This window comes from Symphalangus syndactylus, chromosome 19 (assembly GCF_028878055.3).
Source record: "Symphalangus syndactylus isolate Jambi chromosome 19, NHGRI_mSymSyn1-v2.1_pri, whole genome shotgun sequence".
Lineage (NCBI taxonomy): Eukaryota > Metazoa > Chordata > Mammalia > Primates > Hylobatidae > Symphalangus > Symphalangus syndactylus.
In genome coordinates, this window is record NC_072434.2 from 70395988 (window position 1) to 70410582 (window position 14595).

Below are 14595 nucleotides of genomic sequence, written 5' to 3' on the forward strand. Positions count from 1 at the left end.
CAGCATGGGCTTTGCGGTCAGACCACAATGTAATCCAGCGCAGCCGCCTCTACCTGAGAGCAGGTCACATGGCTTACCTGCCTCTGACCTCGAGCAAGGAAACTGCCCACTGCCTACCTCATCGGCTTAGCAGGGACTCAAGAGATAATAAGCATCAAACACCTAGTGCTGTACGTGGTATCAGCAGATGCTCAGAAATATGCCTGTTCATATGAGTCCTGATTACTATTTATCTAGAGGACAAAGCTTTGCAATTAACTACATTGTTCTCATTTCTAAATAAACTAACTCGCCTCCTGCTTCCTCCTATTCCAGACCAGAGTTGACTGTCTCCCACGGGGCTCTGTCTCCTGCCAGTTCCCCTGGGAACAACTCCTACCAAACCAAACATTTACAACACGCTCTCACATGTATTCATTCCTTTGAATTAGGCTGAGCATATGTTATCCTCAGCCTCCTTTTACAGTTGGGGAAACTGAGGCCCAGAACATTTCATCCTATAACCACCACATTTCATCATATAACCACATTTCATTAATTCTAAGATGTCATTTTCATATTTCTTTTCTTTTTTGAGACAGAGTTTTGCTCTTTCACGCAGGCTGGAGTGCAGTGGGGCGATCTTGGCTCACTGCAACCTCCGCCTTCCGGTTTCAAGCGATTCTCCTGCCTCAGCCTCCCGAGTAGCTGGGATTACAGGCACTTGCCACAAGCCTGGCTAATTTTTGTATTTTTAGTAGAGATGGAGTTTCACCATATTGGCCAGGCTGGTCTTGAACTCCTGACCTCTTGATCTGCCTGCCTCAGCCTCCCAAAGTGTTGGGATTACAGGCGTCAGCCACCACAGCCGGCCATATTTCAACTCCTCTGAAATGAGGTGTAAGCTATCGTTATAGTTGATGGTAGCTTAGCTGGCAACATTTTCTTGTTCTTAGTGCTATATAAAATAACATGCATCTGGGCCAGGCGCGGTGGCTCATGTCTGTAATCCCAGCACTTTGGGAGGCCGAGGCAGGCGGATCACCTGAGGTCAGGAGTTCGAGATCAGCCTGAGCAACATGGAGAAACCCCGTCTCTACTAAAAATACAAAAAAATTATCCGGGCATGGTGGCACATGCCTGTAATCTCAGCTACTCTGGAGGCTTACACAGCAGAATCGCTTGAACCCGGGAGGCAGAGGTTGCAGCGAGCCGAGATCGTGCCATTGCGCTCCAGCCTGGGCGACAAGAGCGAAACTCGGTCTCAAAAAAAATAATAATAATAACATGCATCTTACAACAATAACTTCTTAGATTCAATAGAATATGGCAGCAGGTGAGAACCAAGACTCACATCAGTCCCCACCTCCTGGCTTCCTCCACCACATGAGAGGTAACTAACTGGCTCTTAATCACCTTTAATAATCTTTTAGATTTCTCTCCATGGGCCCCATTGAAAAAAAGAAAACTTGTAACCAAATGAATTGAATATATTGTATTTCTTCACTTTTCACTAATTCAAAGACATGCAAACCTGCCTAGGAGAGCTTCCATTGACATCTAATTGGTGTTAAATATTAAATTGAATAATTAAAGCAAAAAAATGGCTTTAATTAGTTTGTGCAGTATTATGAGAGATGAACATATGATTTCCACTGAATATGTTGAAATAAATAAAGTATACCTCTATCTTCAAGAACTCTTGGGATCCAGCTCAATTTGGGAAGCCCCAGGCTCCAGCAGGGACTGTGTGCCCTCCAGCATGGAGGCTCCAATCCTACAGGCCTCCTTCCTCTGCTCCTGACCCCAGGGGCTGCCTGGCCACCTTGATTCTCAGCCCTCACATGCTGCTTTGGACATTAACTAAAAAGTATCTAAGAGACTCCATCTTAAGATCAAGCATCTTGGCTCGTGCCTCTTGACTGGCCAAACACCCAAAAAAACCAGCCAAAGGCCCCCCAGCAGCTGCCCCCTGGTGTACTCACTGCAGACGGAAGATGGCAGTCAGCCAGGGACAGCATCCCTGGAAATGGAGAGAACAGGGATTAGCTTCCAACATCTGTGTCTTTGAGAGGCAGATGTAATCATTGTCTTTGACATTAAATAACCATTTAACCTCCTGTTGTATAAAAAACAGTGCTTTTATCCCATATTCAGCAAGCATGAGCCTAGTACTTCACAATATACACCACATGCCTGGAATTCCTGCTAAAATCTCCTGACAACTTCATGGTCAAATCACAAAACTTAGATCAAAAGCTGATGAAAGCTCAGGGCAGCTCTGGGCAAAGTGATGTGGGCTGCTGTTTGACTGTTTACAATCACTGACCAAGAGGTGAAGCAAAAGAGAGTAAACAAGCCTAATGGATTGGATGGTCCGCTGGAGTGGGTGTTAGGGGGAAAGTGTGTCTGTAGGTTTTATTTTCCTTCACATCTCTTAAACTTAATACCCCTAAAGCTAGGCTGTTATCCAGCTAGGAAAGACAAATATTTGTTCAATAATTCATTCAACAATGACTAAACACCTACTAGGCATCAGGCGCTGGGGAACAGGGCTGGAGAAGGCAGAGCTCCTGCCCACATCTGGCTCATAATCCAGCCAGCAAGTCCATAATTAACTGTCATACAAAGCCACAGATGTAAGAGAGAGAAGTGCTGGGGAAGCCCAAGGGATTCCGTACCCCTTCCCGCCTGCAAGTTCATCCAGTCTCAAGATCCCGGGTCATCCAGCTGCCATCTCTTCTGTGGTATTTCCCAAGTTCAGGTGCCTTCGTCGATGCAGAAAAGCACTTTCTCCAGCACTTGCCACTCATGATCTGCCCTGCTCCCTCCCCAAAACCATGATTGCCAATCCCCACCCCCTGGCCATGACCACAACTGTGCCTTAGATACCAACCAACTCATTTTCAAAGTCTTGTTGACCTGAGGAGGAAGTCGATGACAATCTCTGAAATCTGGACTCGCTAGAGACACAAAAAGAAAAAAAATGACAGATAATTCTCAGAAAAAAAAAAGCCAAAAAAGTCAAAAAGATCACGTCCAGTATTTTGCTGCCTCTTGGAGCTCAGAACCAAAGCTACCAGCCCTCGACGGCTGGGACAAAATATAACTCACTCTGTGAAAGATAGAGACAAGGACAATGACCATTCCCAGGCATGGTATAAAACTCTATGCAGGCCGGGCGCGGTGGCTCACGCTTGTAATCCCAGCACTTTGGGAGGCTGAGGCGGGCAGATCACGAGGTCAGGAGATCGAGACCACGGTGAAACCCCGTCTCTACTAAAAAATAGAAAAAATTAGCCGGGCGTGGTGGCGGGCGCCTGTAGTCCCAGCTACTCGGAGAGGCTGAGGCAGGAGAATGGCGTGAACCCGGGAGGCAGAGCTTGCAGTGAGCTGAGATTGTGCCACTGCACTCCAGCCTGGGCGACAGAGCGAGACTCCATCTCAAAAAAAAAAAAAAAAAAAAAAAAAAAAAAAAAAAAAAAAAAAAAAACTCTATGTTATATGGGATGAATAGCAAGGGGTCAACACCCAGAAACCACACCACTGTGACTCGTCTAGCTACAGTGACTTCAAAGTGTTGCCTATTTATAGCATATTTCCCTATATTATCAAATAAAATTTGGAATACTACATTTTATCAAATCTAAGATACCACTGGTTGTAATTTGCATAATTATTTTATGAAACACTAAAGAAAAAATGCTGCCAAATAAACTATGACCACCCATCAATAACAAGATGCCTCCCAATTTCAGAGACAAGAAAATGTCAAAACATATGTTTTAGAGTGGACAAATGATGGCACTTTATATTGTGGCATTTTAATCAGATCCTTTCTTGCGAGTACCCCCATAAAAACACCCCATGCACTATAAATCTGAGGTTTGCAATATGTATATGTGACTGCTTTTCTTTTTTTTCATTTTTTTTTTTTTTTTTTGAGACGGAGTCTGGCTCTGTCACCCAGGCTGGAAGTGCAGTGGTGCAATCTTGGCTCACTGCAAGCTCTGCCGCCCGGGTTCAAGCAATTCTCTGCCTCAGCCTCCCGAGTAGCTGGGCTTACAAGCACCCACCACCATGCCTGGTTAATTTTTGTATTTTTAATAGAGACGGGGTTTCATCATCTTGGCGAGGCTGGTCTTGAACTCCTGACCTCATGATCCACCCGCCTCGGCCTCCCAAAGTGCTGGGATTATAGGTGTGAGCCAACACGCCTGGCCATGACTCCTTTTCTCTAGTCTCCTATTCCTGGTTCTGCTGTCCCCCTGCTGAAGACAAAATACATGACGAAACTTAACTTTAAAAGCCTTTGCAGAGACACTGTCCCTTTTGACCTTCACAGTGACCTCATGGGGAAGAGAGGACAGAAGGAGACCGACCCTAATAAGTTTGGGGCCTTGACCAAGGTCGCACAGCCAGGGATGCAGCAGGACCCTCTGATCCCCAGCCGGTCTTTTCAACCAGAGTACATGGCCCCCACTTCCAGCTGAATGTGCTGTAAATGCATCAGATGTCCCAAAAGTTTCTCTCCAACAGTCCAAGGTCATCACCTCAGGCTTTAGCAAATCCCAGAGCAGGGATCATGGGAAGGACAGTGCATTTTCAGATACACCTCCTCTTCCCAGTTCAAAGGACCCTGCCGCACAGGCCACATGTCAGGAGGGGCCTGAGAGTGGAGGGTCTGCCTGAGGAGCCCCAGAGCGGGGGGCTCTGGGTGGCAGCTGGGGCCAGTCCCTGAGTTTTCATCACTCACTTCCTATTGCCACATCTGACACAAGATCCTGGGTGCAAACAGCCAGCTGGAGCTGGAACGTCAGGTTGTGCAGATCCAGAATTTACTGTCACCCTTCAGGCAACATGAACAGAGAATCCTGGGGCCCCATGCAGAACTGGAAGGACCTGAGGCCTGGCCGAGGGAGCCTGTGCTTTGTAACAGACTCATCCAAAGCCGGTGCTGACCTGGCAGGAGGGTGGGGCAGTTCCCTGATGGCTCTGCTGCCCTTGATCCTCACCCAGCCCTGGCCCCAAGCTAATTAATTTCAAAGATGATCACTTAAAAATACTCAAGGTGAGAGAAAATGGGCATCCTCTTCAGAGGATGATGAAAGCCCTCAGTATCTAAAGCAACCAGTCCGAAGCCAACAAGGTTCATGGCCTTGGCCCAGCAGAAGCCCTGAGGGAGCTGAGCACTGAGCCTGGGTTTTTGTTTTTGTTTTTTTGTTTCGTGAGCACAATGAAGGTAGCAAGGCCGACCTCATGGGTCTGTGGTGAAGAACAAAGAGAACAGCTACTGGTACAGGCCAGGTAGATACACTTAATGAACACAATCTAATAGCAGTGTCATGTGTGGGTCCTGCCCACATGGAGGGCTTCATAAGCCCCCAGCCCATTCCAGGGACACACACACACACTATACACACACATATGTACACACATACTCATATGCACGCACGCACATATACACACTCACATGTACGCACACACATGCTCACAGCCTAGGCGATATGTCTTTACCTGTCTGCTTCTGACACCAGGGCAATGCGGCCATAGTCCCAGAATCTTCTTCTTATAATAGAAAACACCAAGATTAAGAACTAAAAACAGAAAAGAAACCAAGTAAAAGCATATTGGATGGCTTCTCATTAGGAGACACAGAGGTCTCAGGGGTAAAGCCTACCTGCCCGCACTCCGCAGGGCTAGAAGGAAAACACCCAGGCCCAGAGAGGGCACTGAGCTGCCCAAGGCCACACAGCTCAGTAGCCCGGATGCTTTGCTCACCCCCTTCACCAGCCCCTGTCACCTGTGCCCACGCCACCAAGGCTGTCAGCGCTGATGCCAAGCTTGCCTGGAGCCTGCCTAGTTCTGCACGTCAGCCCTGCCTCTTGCTCTCAAGGCAGCGGTGACACCACAAGGCCCAGTCTCGGGCCCTGCTCTGCCTTCAGTGGCCCCTGAGCAGGCGGGTAAGGTCTGGCCCCAGAGCAGCCCCAGGAACCAGCGTCCTTCTTCACTTTACAGAAAATTTCTTTTCCTTTTTTTTTTTTTTTTTTTTTTTGAGATGGAGTCTCGCTCCGTTACCCAGGCTGGAGTGCAGTGACACGATCTCGGCTCACTGCAACTTCCCCTCCCGGGTTCAAGCAATTCTTGTGCCTCAGCCTCCAGAGTAGCTGGGACTACAGGTGCCCGCCACCACGCCCAGCTAATTTTTGTATTTTAGTAGAGACAGGGTTTCACCATATTGGTCAGGCTGGTCTCGAACTCCTGACTTCAGGTGATCCACCTGCCTCAGCCTCCCAAAGTGCTGGGATTACAAGCGTGAGCCACCATGCTGGCCAGAAAATTTCATTTTAAATTACAGAACCAAGGTAGCAGAGCCTCCTCAGGCTGAGCCAGAAATGGTCAGATTTTTCCTCTGAGTTTGGTTCCCCTGAAGGCAGGCCCCGCAGGCCCTGCAATCCCCCGGCACAGAGCATGCATGCAGGCAGCAAGGCCCCACGAGAACCTGTGCTCGGGCTGGCTTGGCCTCCTTAAGCTGGGACACCTCAGCAAGCTTGTGTCCAATGGCAACCTCAGGGCTGGACTAAGCCGGTTAGCTCTAGACATCTGTACACTCTAGACTGTCCTCACTCCCCACAGTCCACCTTGGCAGGCTCCCTGCCACGTTCCTGCCTCTCTTCCCTCCCTAGACAGGGTCCCTGTCTTTGAGGTTCAGGGAGGTAGAGAAATACATCTTAGTAAGCACACCCCTGCCTGCTTTGATCAGAAACAGGGGTTTTGAAGGTAGGCTTTGTTTTCCTAAAGGAAATCCAGAAGACCTGGAACCCCAGAGGCACTGAGTTCTCGTGGAATTTTCTTCAGGTGAATCAGGAAGTTGGTGACATATTTTCAAAGGCAGGTGAGTCGTGTTGTAGGAAAACCACAAAACCTGCTCAGCAGGTGCCTTGCCCTCCCTGTCCACAGCGGCTGCCACCCTGGCCTGTGCAGTGCAGACACTTCCCACAAACCCATGCTCTCCAGGGCCCTCTGGCTCTTATGTGTCCCCCCTCCCCAACCCCCAAAACTTACTGCAATAAAAATCCACCCCTGGCCAGGCACCGTGGCTCACTCCTGTAATCCCAGCACTTTGGGAGGCCAAGGCTGGTGAACCGCTTGAGCTCAGGAGTTTGAGACCAGCCTAGGCAACATGGTATGAAACCCCATCTCCACCAAAAATACAAAAATAAGCCAGACACGGTGGCATGTGCTTGTAGTCCCAGCTATGCAGGAGGCTGAGGTAGGAGGATTGTTTGAGCCCAGGAGGAGGAAGTCGAAGTGAACTGTGATTATGCCACTGTACTTCAGCCTGGGTGACAGAGTGAGACCTTGTCTCAAAAAAAAAAAAAAAAAAAAAAAAAAAATTCACCTTCGGCAGCACACTCCAATAGAGAGTGACTCTCTTCTCAACCAACACTGTTGCAACAATACCCAGCCAGCCCACCTAGGGTCCCTGCCCAGGCCCCCTCTCTGTACTCCTCACCTTGGCCAAACTCTCCACACCCTGAAGACCCAGGGCCACCCTCCTCTAATCCCACCAACTCTGAAATCCACCCTCACACCCCTGCCCACTCCTCCCTGCTACCCTAAGCCACCCTCCCCATGTTCCCCACCCAAGCCTAGTCTCCAGCTCCAAGCAGTCCGAGAATGTTTACTCCATCAGAGCCATCTGCCCCCTTCACTCAGATGGTCTCTGCTACATGTTAGGAGATAGCATCAAGAGGCACTGGCCAGCCCATGGCATTTGTGAAAAGAAGGGGCACTTTAACCCCAATAAATCTCAGCCAGCAAACGTTGAGTCTGCATAAGGAAGAACAATGACATATTTCAAATTGGAGGCATCTTTGTGAACACGGAGATCTACGTTAAAGAAAGGCCACCTGCTGAAGGTACGCTCTAAGAATCAGCTTCTAATTCTTTTTTTTTTTTTTTTTGAGACAGCGTCTCGCTCTTGTTGCACAGGCTGGAGTGCAGTGGCGTGATCTCGGCTCATTGCAACTTTGCCTCCCAGGTTCAAGCAATTCTCCTGCCTCGGACTCTAGAGTAGCAGGGATTATAGGCGCCTACCACCAAACCCAGCTAATTTTTTGTATTTTTAGTAGAGACAGGGTTTCACCATGTTAGCCAGGCTGGTCTCGAACTCCTGACCTCAATCTACTCGCCTCAGCCTCCCAAAGTACTGGGATTACAGGCATGAGCCAATGTACCTGGCCCAGCTTCTGATTCTTTAAAAACCCCAGGGATGCCAGAGGGGAACAGGAGGTGACACTTGGGAATTGCAGCTGCTCTATTCTAGTCCATACTCTCCGTTCACGTCTCAGCCCCTTGAGATGACCCTTGCCAAGGGCCTTAAAGATACAACAGGCTGAGAGCTTCGCAATCATGGTAACAATCACGGGCATAGCTATGTGGGTATTCTGGCCTTATCCAAACTCCAAAATTCTCTGAGGTAGGAATTATCATCTCCATTTCCAGAGCAGAAAGGGGAGGTGCACAGTAGCTATGTAACACGCCAAAGTCACAGAGCTGGTAAGCAGCAGAGTTGGGATTTAAACCCAGCTATGTCTGACTTCTCATCTAAGTTTCCCAGAAGGCCCTGGGTGGGGGATTTAAATAAACTGAGGCAGTGGACACGACTCATGAGGGCTCTCACCAGGAAGCAGCTGACGTCTATGAGCAGGACAGTGGGGATGCCACCAAAGGTGACCCCCTGGAGCACGGTGCTGTTTTTGGCCGAGTTGTAGCAATAGGAGTCGTTGGGCCGGTCCCCGAGGCCCAGCTGCTCCCTGATGGACACCGCCTTGGACTGCCACAGCTCCAGGAATGGGGAGTCCGTCATCGTGCCTGTCTTCCCTGGAGCACAGGACAACAGGACAAGGCAGATGTTCAGGGCTCAAATTTCTTGCAGGTTCCCACCAGTGCTGGTGGAGCCAAAGGTGGGCATTTCCCCCGGGACTGGTCGGGCACAGGGAGCCAGCAGCAAGGAGTCCGGGAGAGCCAGACATTGGACCTCTGCGTGCCTGGCAGTGTCCACAGAGAATGGCTCCATTATGGGACAATCTCGGGGGATCAGATGGTCACAGTGGATGGCTCATCCAGGACACAGTGGGCAGATCCCCAGAGGGGGCGACATGGAGCAAGGGAGGGACAGAGTTGCCGCAGCTGCTGGCTTAGGGAGTCCTAAAGTTCCTCTAGCCTCAAGGACTCGTGTTGGGAAAGTCACTCCTGCAGAAGCCACTAGCAGATCTAGAGTACAGGCAGGGGAGAGGGAGAAAGGCACACAAAGGCAGGAAGCGGAAAACACAGGGATAAACAAACGGGGAAGAAGGGAACATCCAAGTATTCACGATGGTCCATCCACGAGCCACAGACAACACCTCACTCTCACTGCTCACAGAATGTCAGGGCTGGGACCTCAGAGATGGGTCCATCTGCTATACTTGGAAACCAAGCCTCAGAGGTTTAATAACTTGCCCCAAGGTTAAGGTTAAGGAGCTGGTCAGGGCAGAATTGAATCCCAAACCCAATGTCCTGACTCTCAGATGCTAGTTCTCTTTTTACTTTGCCACAGAGGAGAAAGCAAAGGGGGTGGTCTAGGGTAGGGATGGGGAGGGAGTCAGGAGTCCCAGGGCCTCCTCAGGGACCTCTGGGTCCCCCAGCTCCGCCCTTTCACACACACATACCCCTCCTGGGTACCATCAGTCTAACTGCAAGGCCCAGCATTTCCAAAGCAAACACTGCTCCAGGCTGGGTTGTTGACCTTCCCTTCCTGAGGCTCCTGGCGCCCCTGGTGAAGCTAATAGAAATCTCCAGTGTCTGTCCCCTGACCCCAGAGGCCCGGGAGTTAGTGTCCAAGTTCTCATGCTGTGGCTGAAGGGCCAGAACATATTCAGGCTGGACTTAAGATCCCACCTGCCCAAATCTGGTAAATCTAGAATTCCCAGGGGATGTTTCTGCTAAGTCTGGTGCTTCTAGCTGTTACAGGGACAAAGATCTTGAGAACAAGAAGATACAGAGAACCCAAACAGATGTTTGGATACCAGTAGTGCTGGTGAGGTGTGTATGTTGGGTAACCCCTAGGCCTGCAGTGCTGGGGACAATCACACATGGACACCTACACACACACACACACACACACACACACACACACACACACACAGGAAGCACAGGAAGGGTGAATGAGTGGAAAGCCCAAGAGCATGGGAGCATCCCACAGAGAGCCAAGTCACTTTCTCAACCTTCTAAGAGACTTGGCAATGGCTGGAGGTAGTGGGGGTTGTGATGCCAGAGTCATGGGGCTGCTGGCTCTGAACAGAGTGTCACAAGAGTGACCTCTGGAACACAGATGTTCTTGGCTTCCCTTTAAAACCCCCTAGTGGCACCACCCAATGGAACACTCCAGCCCAACACTTTGAGGCCACCACCTACCCCTCCTCCTTCCTGTCCTCACACTTACCAGACACTAGGGGAAGGAGGGACTGTGGATGGGCCCGTTGGAGAGGTCCTCAGTTGGAGCGGTCTCTGGCAAGGGCAAAAGCAGCCCCGGCCACCTCCCAAGCTGCCAAGGGCCAGGCCTCAGGCCTAACGCTCATATCCTGCAGGGCTTTCCTGACCAGCGAGTCCTGGGGCACCAGCCTGTAGACTTTCCTGAAGGATCAGACACCCAGCATCGCATGGGAGCCACCCTTTTCCAGTGTAGGGGTCTGGATGAAAACCCTCCAGCACACACCCGTGTATGCATGCTGCCCATACGGAGCTTTAGGTTCTGCCCAGTGGGCTCCCTCCTGCCTGGATCTCTCCCCAAACTCCCAGAACTGGTTCTCCATCCACCAGTGCTCCTCTGTGCGACCCTACTCCTCCTTCCTCGGCCAGCACCACCTGTGGCCCCAGCCTCTGTCCTCTTTGCCAATGGCTCAAGGACCTGCTGGGGCTAGGGCAGCAGCCCTCTCCCACAGAAACCCTGGAGGCTATGGGCTCACGGTAGGGCCCCAAGCAAAGGACTTCACCTGGGCCCCAAGGGCTAGTGCTACTGGGGAGGCTCCCCACGGTTCCCCAAGAGCTAGAATCAGGAAAAGGGAACACAGCAGCATGAACAAGGAAGGCTTGAAAAGTGAAGTGGAAAGAAAAAACATTCCCATAAAATGCTCACAGAGGGAGCATTGTCCCTGGAAAGGGGAGGGTGCTGTGGTGGTGCTGGGAGTGGCATACCCTCGCCAGTGCTACAGAGAAGGAGAGAGGCCTCCGCGGAGGGAAATACCTGCGGCTCCTCTTCCCCTCCCTCCAGCCCCAGTCATGCCTCCAAGTCACTTGTCTCTTCCCAAATAGGCTTCCCAGGGTGGTTTGACAAAGTTTGATAAGAACTCAGGGAGGTGGCTAGCAAATACTATCAGCCTGAGATGGAGGTAAGGTCAGGTGGCCAGTCCTGTCAGCCCTCTCCGATGAGCACCCAGGTTAGGGCACAGCTCTGGGGACTCACAGTCTCTCTCAGACCTTTCAGCTCAGTCCCAGCCTGTCCCTGCCCATTAGACACGTAAAGTCCAGATCCCCCGAAACAGCTCCCTCCCTCTGGCTCTCAATGGGACAGCTCCTCTGCATCTTCACAAACAGGCACGCTCTGAGCGGGCAGCTGGGAACACAGACACCATGGGACAGTGCTGCCAGGCTGAGGAGAAGGCAGGGGGAGGGGAGCACCCAGCTGGCAGCTGTAGAGAGGAGGCCAAACCAGCAGCTAGGCACTGTGGTTGCAGTGGCACTGCCTGACTGAGAACCCCTGGCAATATTCAGTCATCCTAGATGTATGTGAATGCCTAGCACTTACCTGTGCCTTCCAGAAATTCTCCATTCATCCCCTTATTCCTACTCAATATGCTGAGGGTAGGAAAGCCAAGAATTACTGCTGAGGCCCAAGAGCCAGAGTGGGCAGCAGGTGACTTCAAGCTCCCAACCCAAAGTTCAACCCATGTGCAGGCAAGCGTCTGATTGTGGCCAGTGGGAGAGGGCTAAATCCAACAGCTGGTCTAAATTTGCCAAAGTAAACTACCTATGCTAACCCACTGCCAGTCTAAGCTCTAGAAATACCAGCAGAATGTTGCAGGGAGTATATGGATATTGTTCGTTCTTGCAAGAAGGCCCATACAAATTCAGGGTAATTTTATCATCACCAAATCTTTCAATCCTGTGATGACGATAGCAAAACTACAAGCAGCTCCAGGCCTTCTGCCTCAGGAGCTAACTCTGGTCTTTCAGATGCAGAATAAGGTTGCAAAGTAAAGTACAAACTTCTCCTTATGGCAATACCAAACAGGACCCAGTAACCTGGACAACTGTTTACCTCTACCCTGGAGCACAAAGGAAATGACACAGCCCCTGGCTGAAACCAGAGGCAGTGTGGCTCAGGGATTTTGTGAGCAGGATCTGGAGTTAGGGTCTCAGCACCACGCAGTTCAGACAAGCAGCCTAACCACTCTGTGCCTTGGCTTCCTTCGCCAGGAAATGCGAGTGATGAGAGTGATGACTTTCACGGGGCTGTTGGGAGGCACAGATCCCAAACAACACCTGTAAAGCACTTAGCCCAGGACCCGGCCCTAGCAAGCAATTAGAAGCTGTTTGCCTTTATTTTAAGTCGCCCCTCCAGCTAATGGGAAACACAAGGGCAGGACCCCACCTGACGTCTTCTCTGTTAGAGCCCAATGAACAGCTAGGAGAGACCTTTGCCCCCACACTAAACAAAGGAGAGGGGCATGTGAAGGGAAAAGGAGCCTCGGCTTCCGCTCATATCCCCCTGAAGGCACAGCAGACTTGAGGATGACCTGACAGGTGTCAAGGGAGAGTCAGTAGGTCCACTACGCTGTCCACCCCTGCCGTTGAAGAGGTCACCACCTGCCTAAGGCTGAATGACCAAGGCCCCTCCAGGGCCTCAGGTAGCTAGTCTTATCAGATGCTGGAACCTTTGCGGATTTGGTTTCTTAGCAGAGCTCGCCTCACCCTTTCCGCCCCCGCCCTTCCCCCCAGTCCCCGAGTCCCCAGCCTCCCTCCTCAGGTCTCTGCCAAGGCTGCAGGAAGTGGTCACTCAGGGACAGCCTGAGGGTGGCCTCTGCCTTCCTGGCGTCAGGAGACTCGGACGCCTGGCCCTTTCCCAGCCCGGCCTCGTATAGGGTCAGAGGAGCCCACAGCTGCGCTCCTAGTTAGGTGGGAGGTCGGACTCGGCCGACAAATCCCAAAGAGAGGGGTGGGGAAGAAGGAGGTACCAGCTCTGAAAGCGAAAAGCCGGAGAGGGAAATCCTGAGAAGCCGCCAGGAAGTCCCGAGGAGCGCAGGGCTGGAATGGGGGCGCGGCGTCCCCTGCCCAGACCCTCTCTCCTCCCACCCAATCCCGCGTCGTCACTCCCTGCTTGGGGTCCGGGGCTTTGGGGTCTGCGGAGTCTGGGAGCCGTTCCGGAACCGGACACTTGGCGCGCACCCCGACGTGGACCCGGCCCCGCACGTCCCAGGAAAGGCAGAGGGCGCATTCCCCCTCCTCACGCCCCTTGTCCCCTGTACCTGCGGCGGCGGCGTGTCTGGCGGGACCCAGCGGCGCAGGGCGTGTTCCGACCACTTAAAAGTTACAAAGTGAAACTCTAGCGCCTCCTGCACATGCGCAGAGCTGCGGCCACCGCTTGCCCAATTTGGAGCCTTGGCCCGCGCCGGCGCGAGCCTGGACGCAGCCGACTGCGCCTCCCGCGGTGGCCGTCGGCGGTCCTCTGCCCCGGCCTGGCCTCCTGGTCGCCGCTCAGCCCCGCAGCTCCTCCCAGAGGTCTGCAAGCCCCGGACCGGCCAGCTCACGTCCATGCTCCAAGAAGGGATCCGCCGGGGCGCACCCTCTTCCGTCCCTCGGCACGAGCCCAGTCTCTGGACGCCTCCGGGAGACCTGGGCCAAGCACAGGCTGGTCGCAGCGCAGGGAGAGCATCTGCAAACGTTGGTCCCTGTAGTGCTTTGAATTTCCCCAAAGAGCTCTTAGACCCGCCCCGGGAGAGTGGGGTTGGCGGGGTGGTAGCCTGGGGAGCTCAGCAGGATTCAGCCCGCACCTCGGCTCTGGGCAGTCGGGGACCGCGCGGAGCGCCCTGCGAGAGGCCGCGGCTCCCCCGCCGCTGTAGAAGGCCGGACCGTGAAAGCTCGGAGGGTCTCCGTTCGGGCAAAAATGTAGGGGCGGGTCGCAGCATTTCCAACGCTCCCTGGGGCCAAGTCCATTACTGCCCGAGCCAGGGCCGCCAAGGGCACCAACTCCAGCCCAGCTCCGAGAGCGCAGCATGCCTCCAGGCCCGGAGCCAGATGTTTCCAGGTAGCCGGTGGCCTCCACAACTGGACCGCAAGCTCGCGAGGGCAGAGCCGGCTCGCCGCGCCAGGGACTGCTGGGCGCTGCGCAGGAAGCGAGGCTGGGTTCGGGGAGGACAGCGCGCCCTGGGAATCAAGGAGCAAACCACCCCCTCCGCAGGCCCGTTTCCCTATCTGTGAAATGAGTAGCTGGACCAAAGCTTCCTCTCAGGTCCCTTCCAGCACCAAACCTCTGAGCTCTGAGCAGTCCTCACCCCACATGCATGGCTTTGC

At 52.5% G+C, this 14595-nt stretch overlaps 1 protein-coding gene across 2 annotated transcripts in view; it reads right to left on the bottom strand.

Moving 5' to 3' along the window:
• The window catches only part of TMEM63A (transmembrane protein 63A), a 42014-nt gene extending 28267 nt beyond the window's left edge, over positions 1–13747 (bottom strand). Inside the window, exons 1-5 of one of the 2 annotated variants that reach the window (XM_055234309.2) lie at positions 13551–13734; positions 8666–8865; positions 5497–5576; positions 2876–2942; positions 1965–2002 (exon numbers count right to left, since the gene is read on the bottom strand). In XM_055234309.2, coding sequence (XP_055090284.1) covers positions 1965–2002; positions 2876–2942; positions 5497–5576; positions 8666–8851 — 371 coding nt within the window. In that variant the 5' untranslated portion in view covers positions 8852–8865; positions 13551–13734. Of the gene's footprint in view, positions 1–1964; positions 2003–2875; positions 2943–5496; positions 5577–8665; positions 8866–13550 lie in introns of both variants that reach the window. The other variant, XM_063613372.1, reaches the window with a different exon arrangement.
• Between the last annotated feature and the right edge of the window lie 848 nt (positions 13748–14595).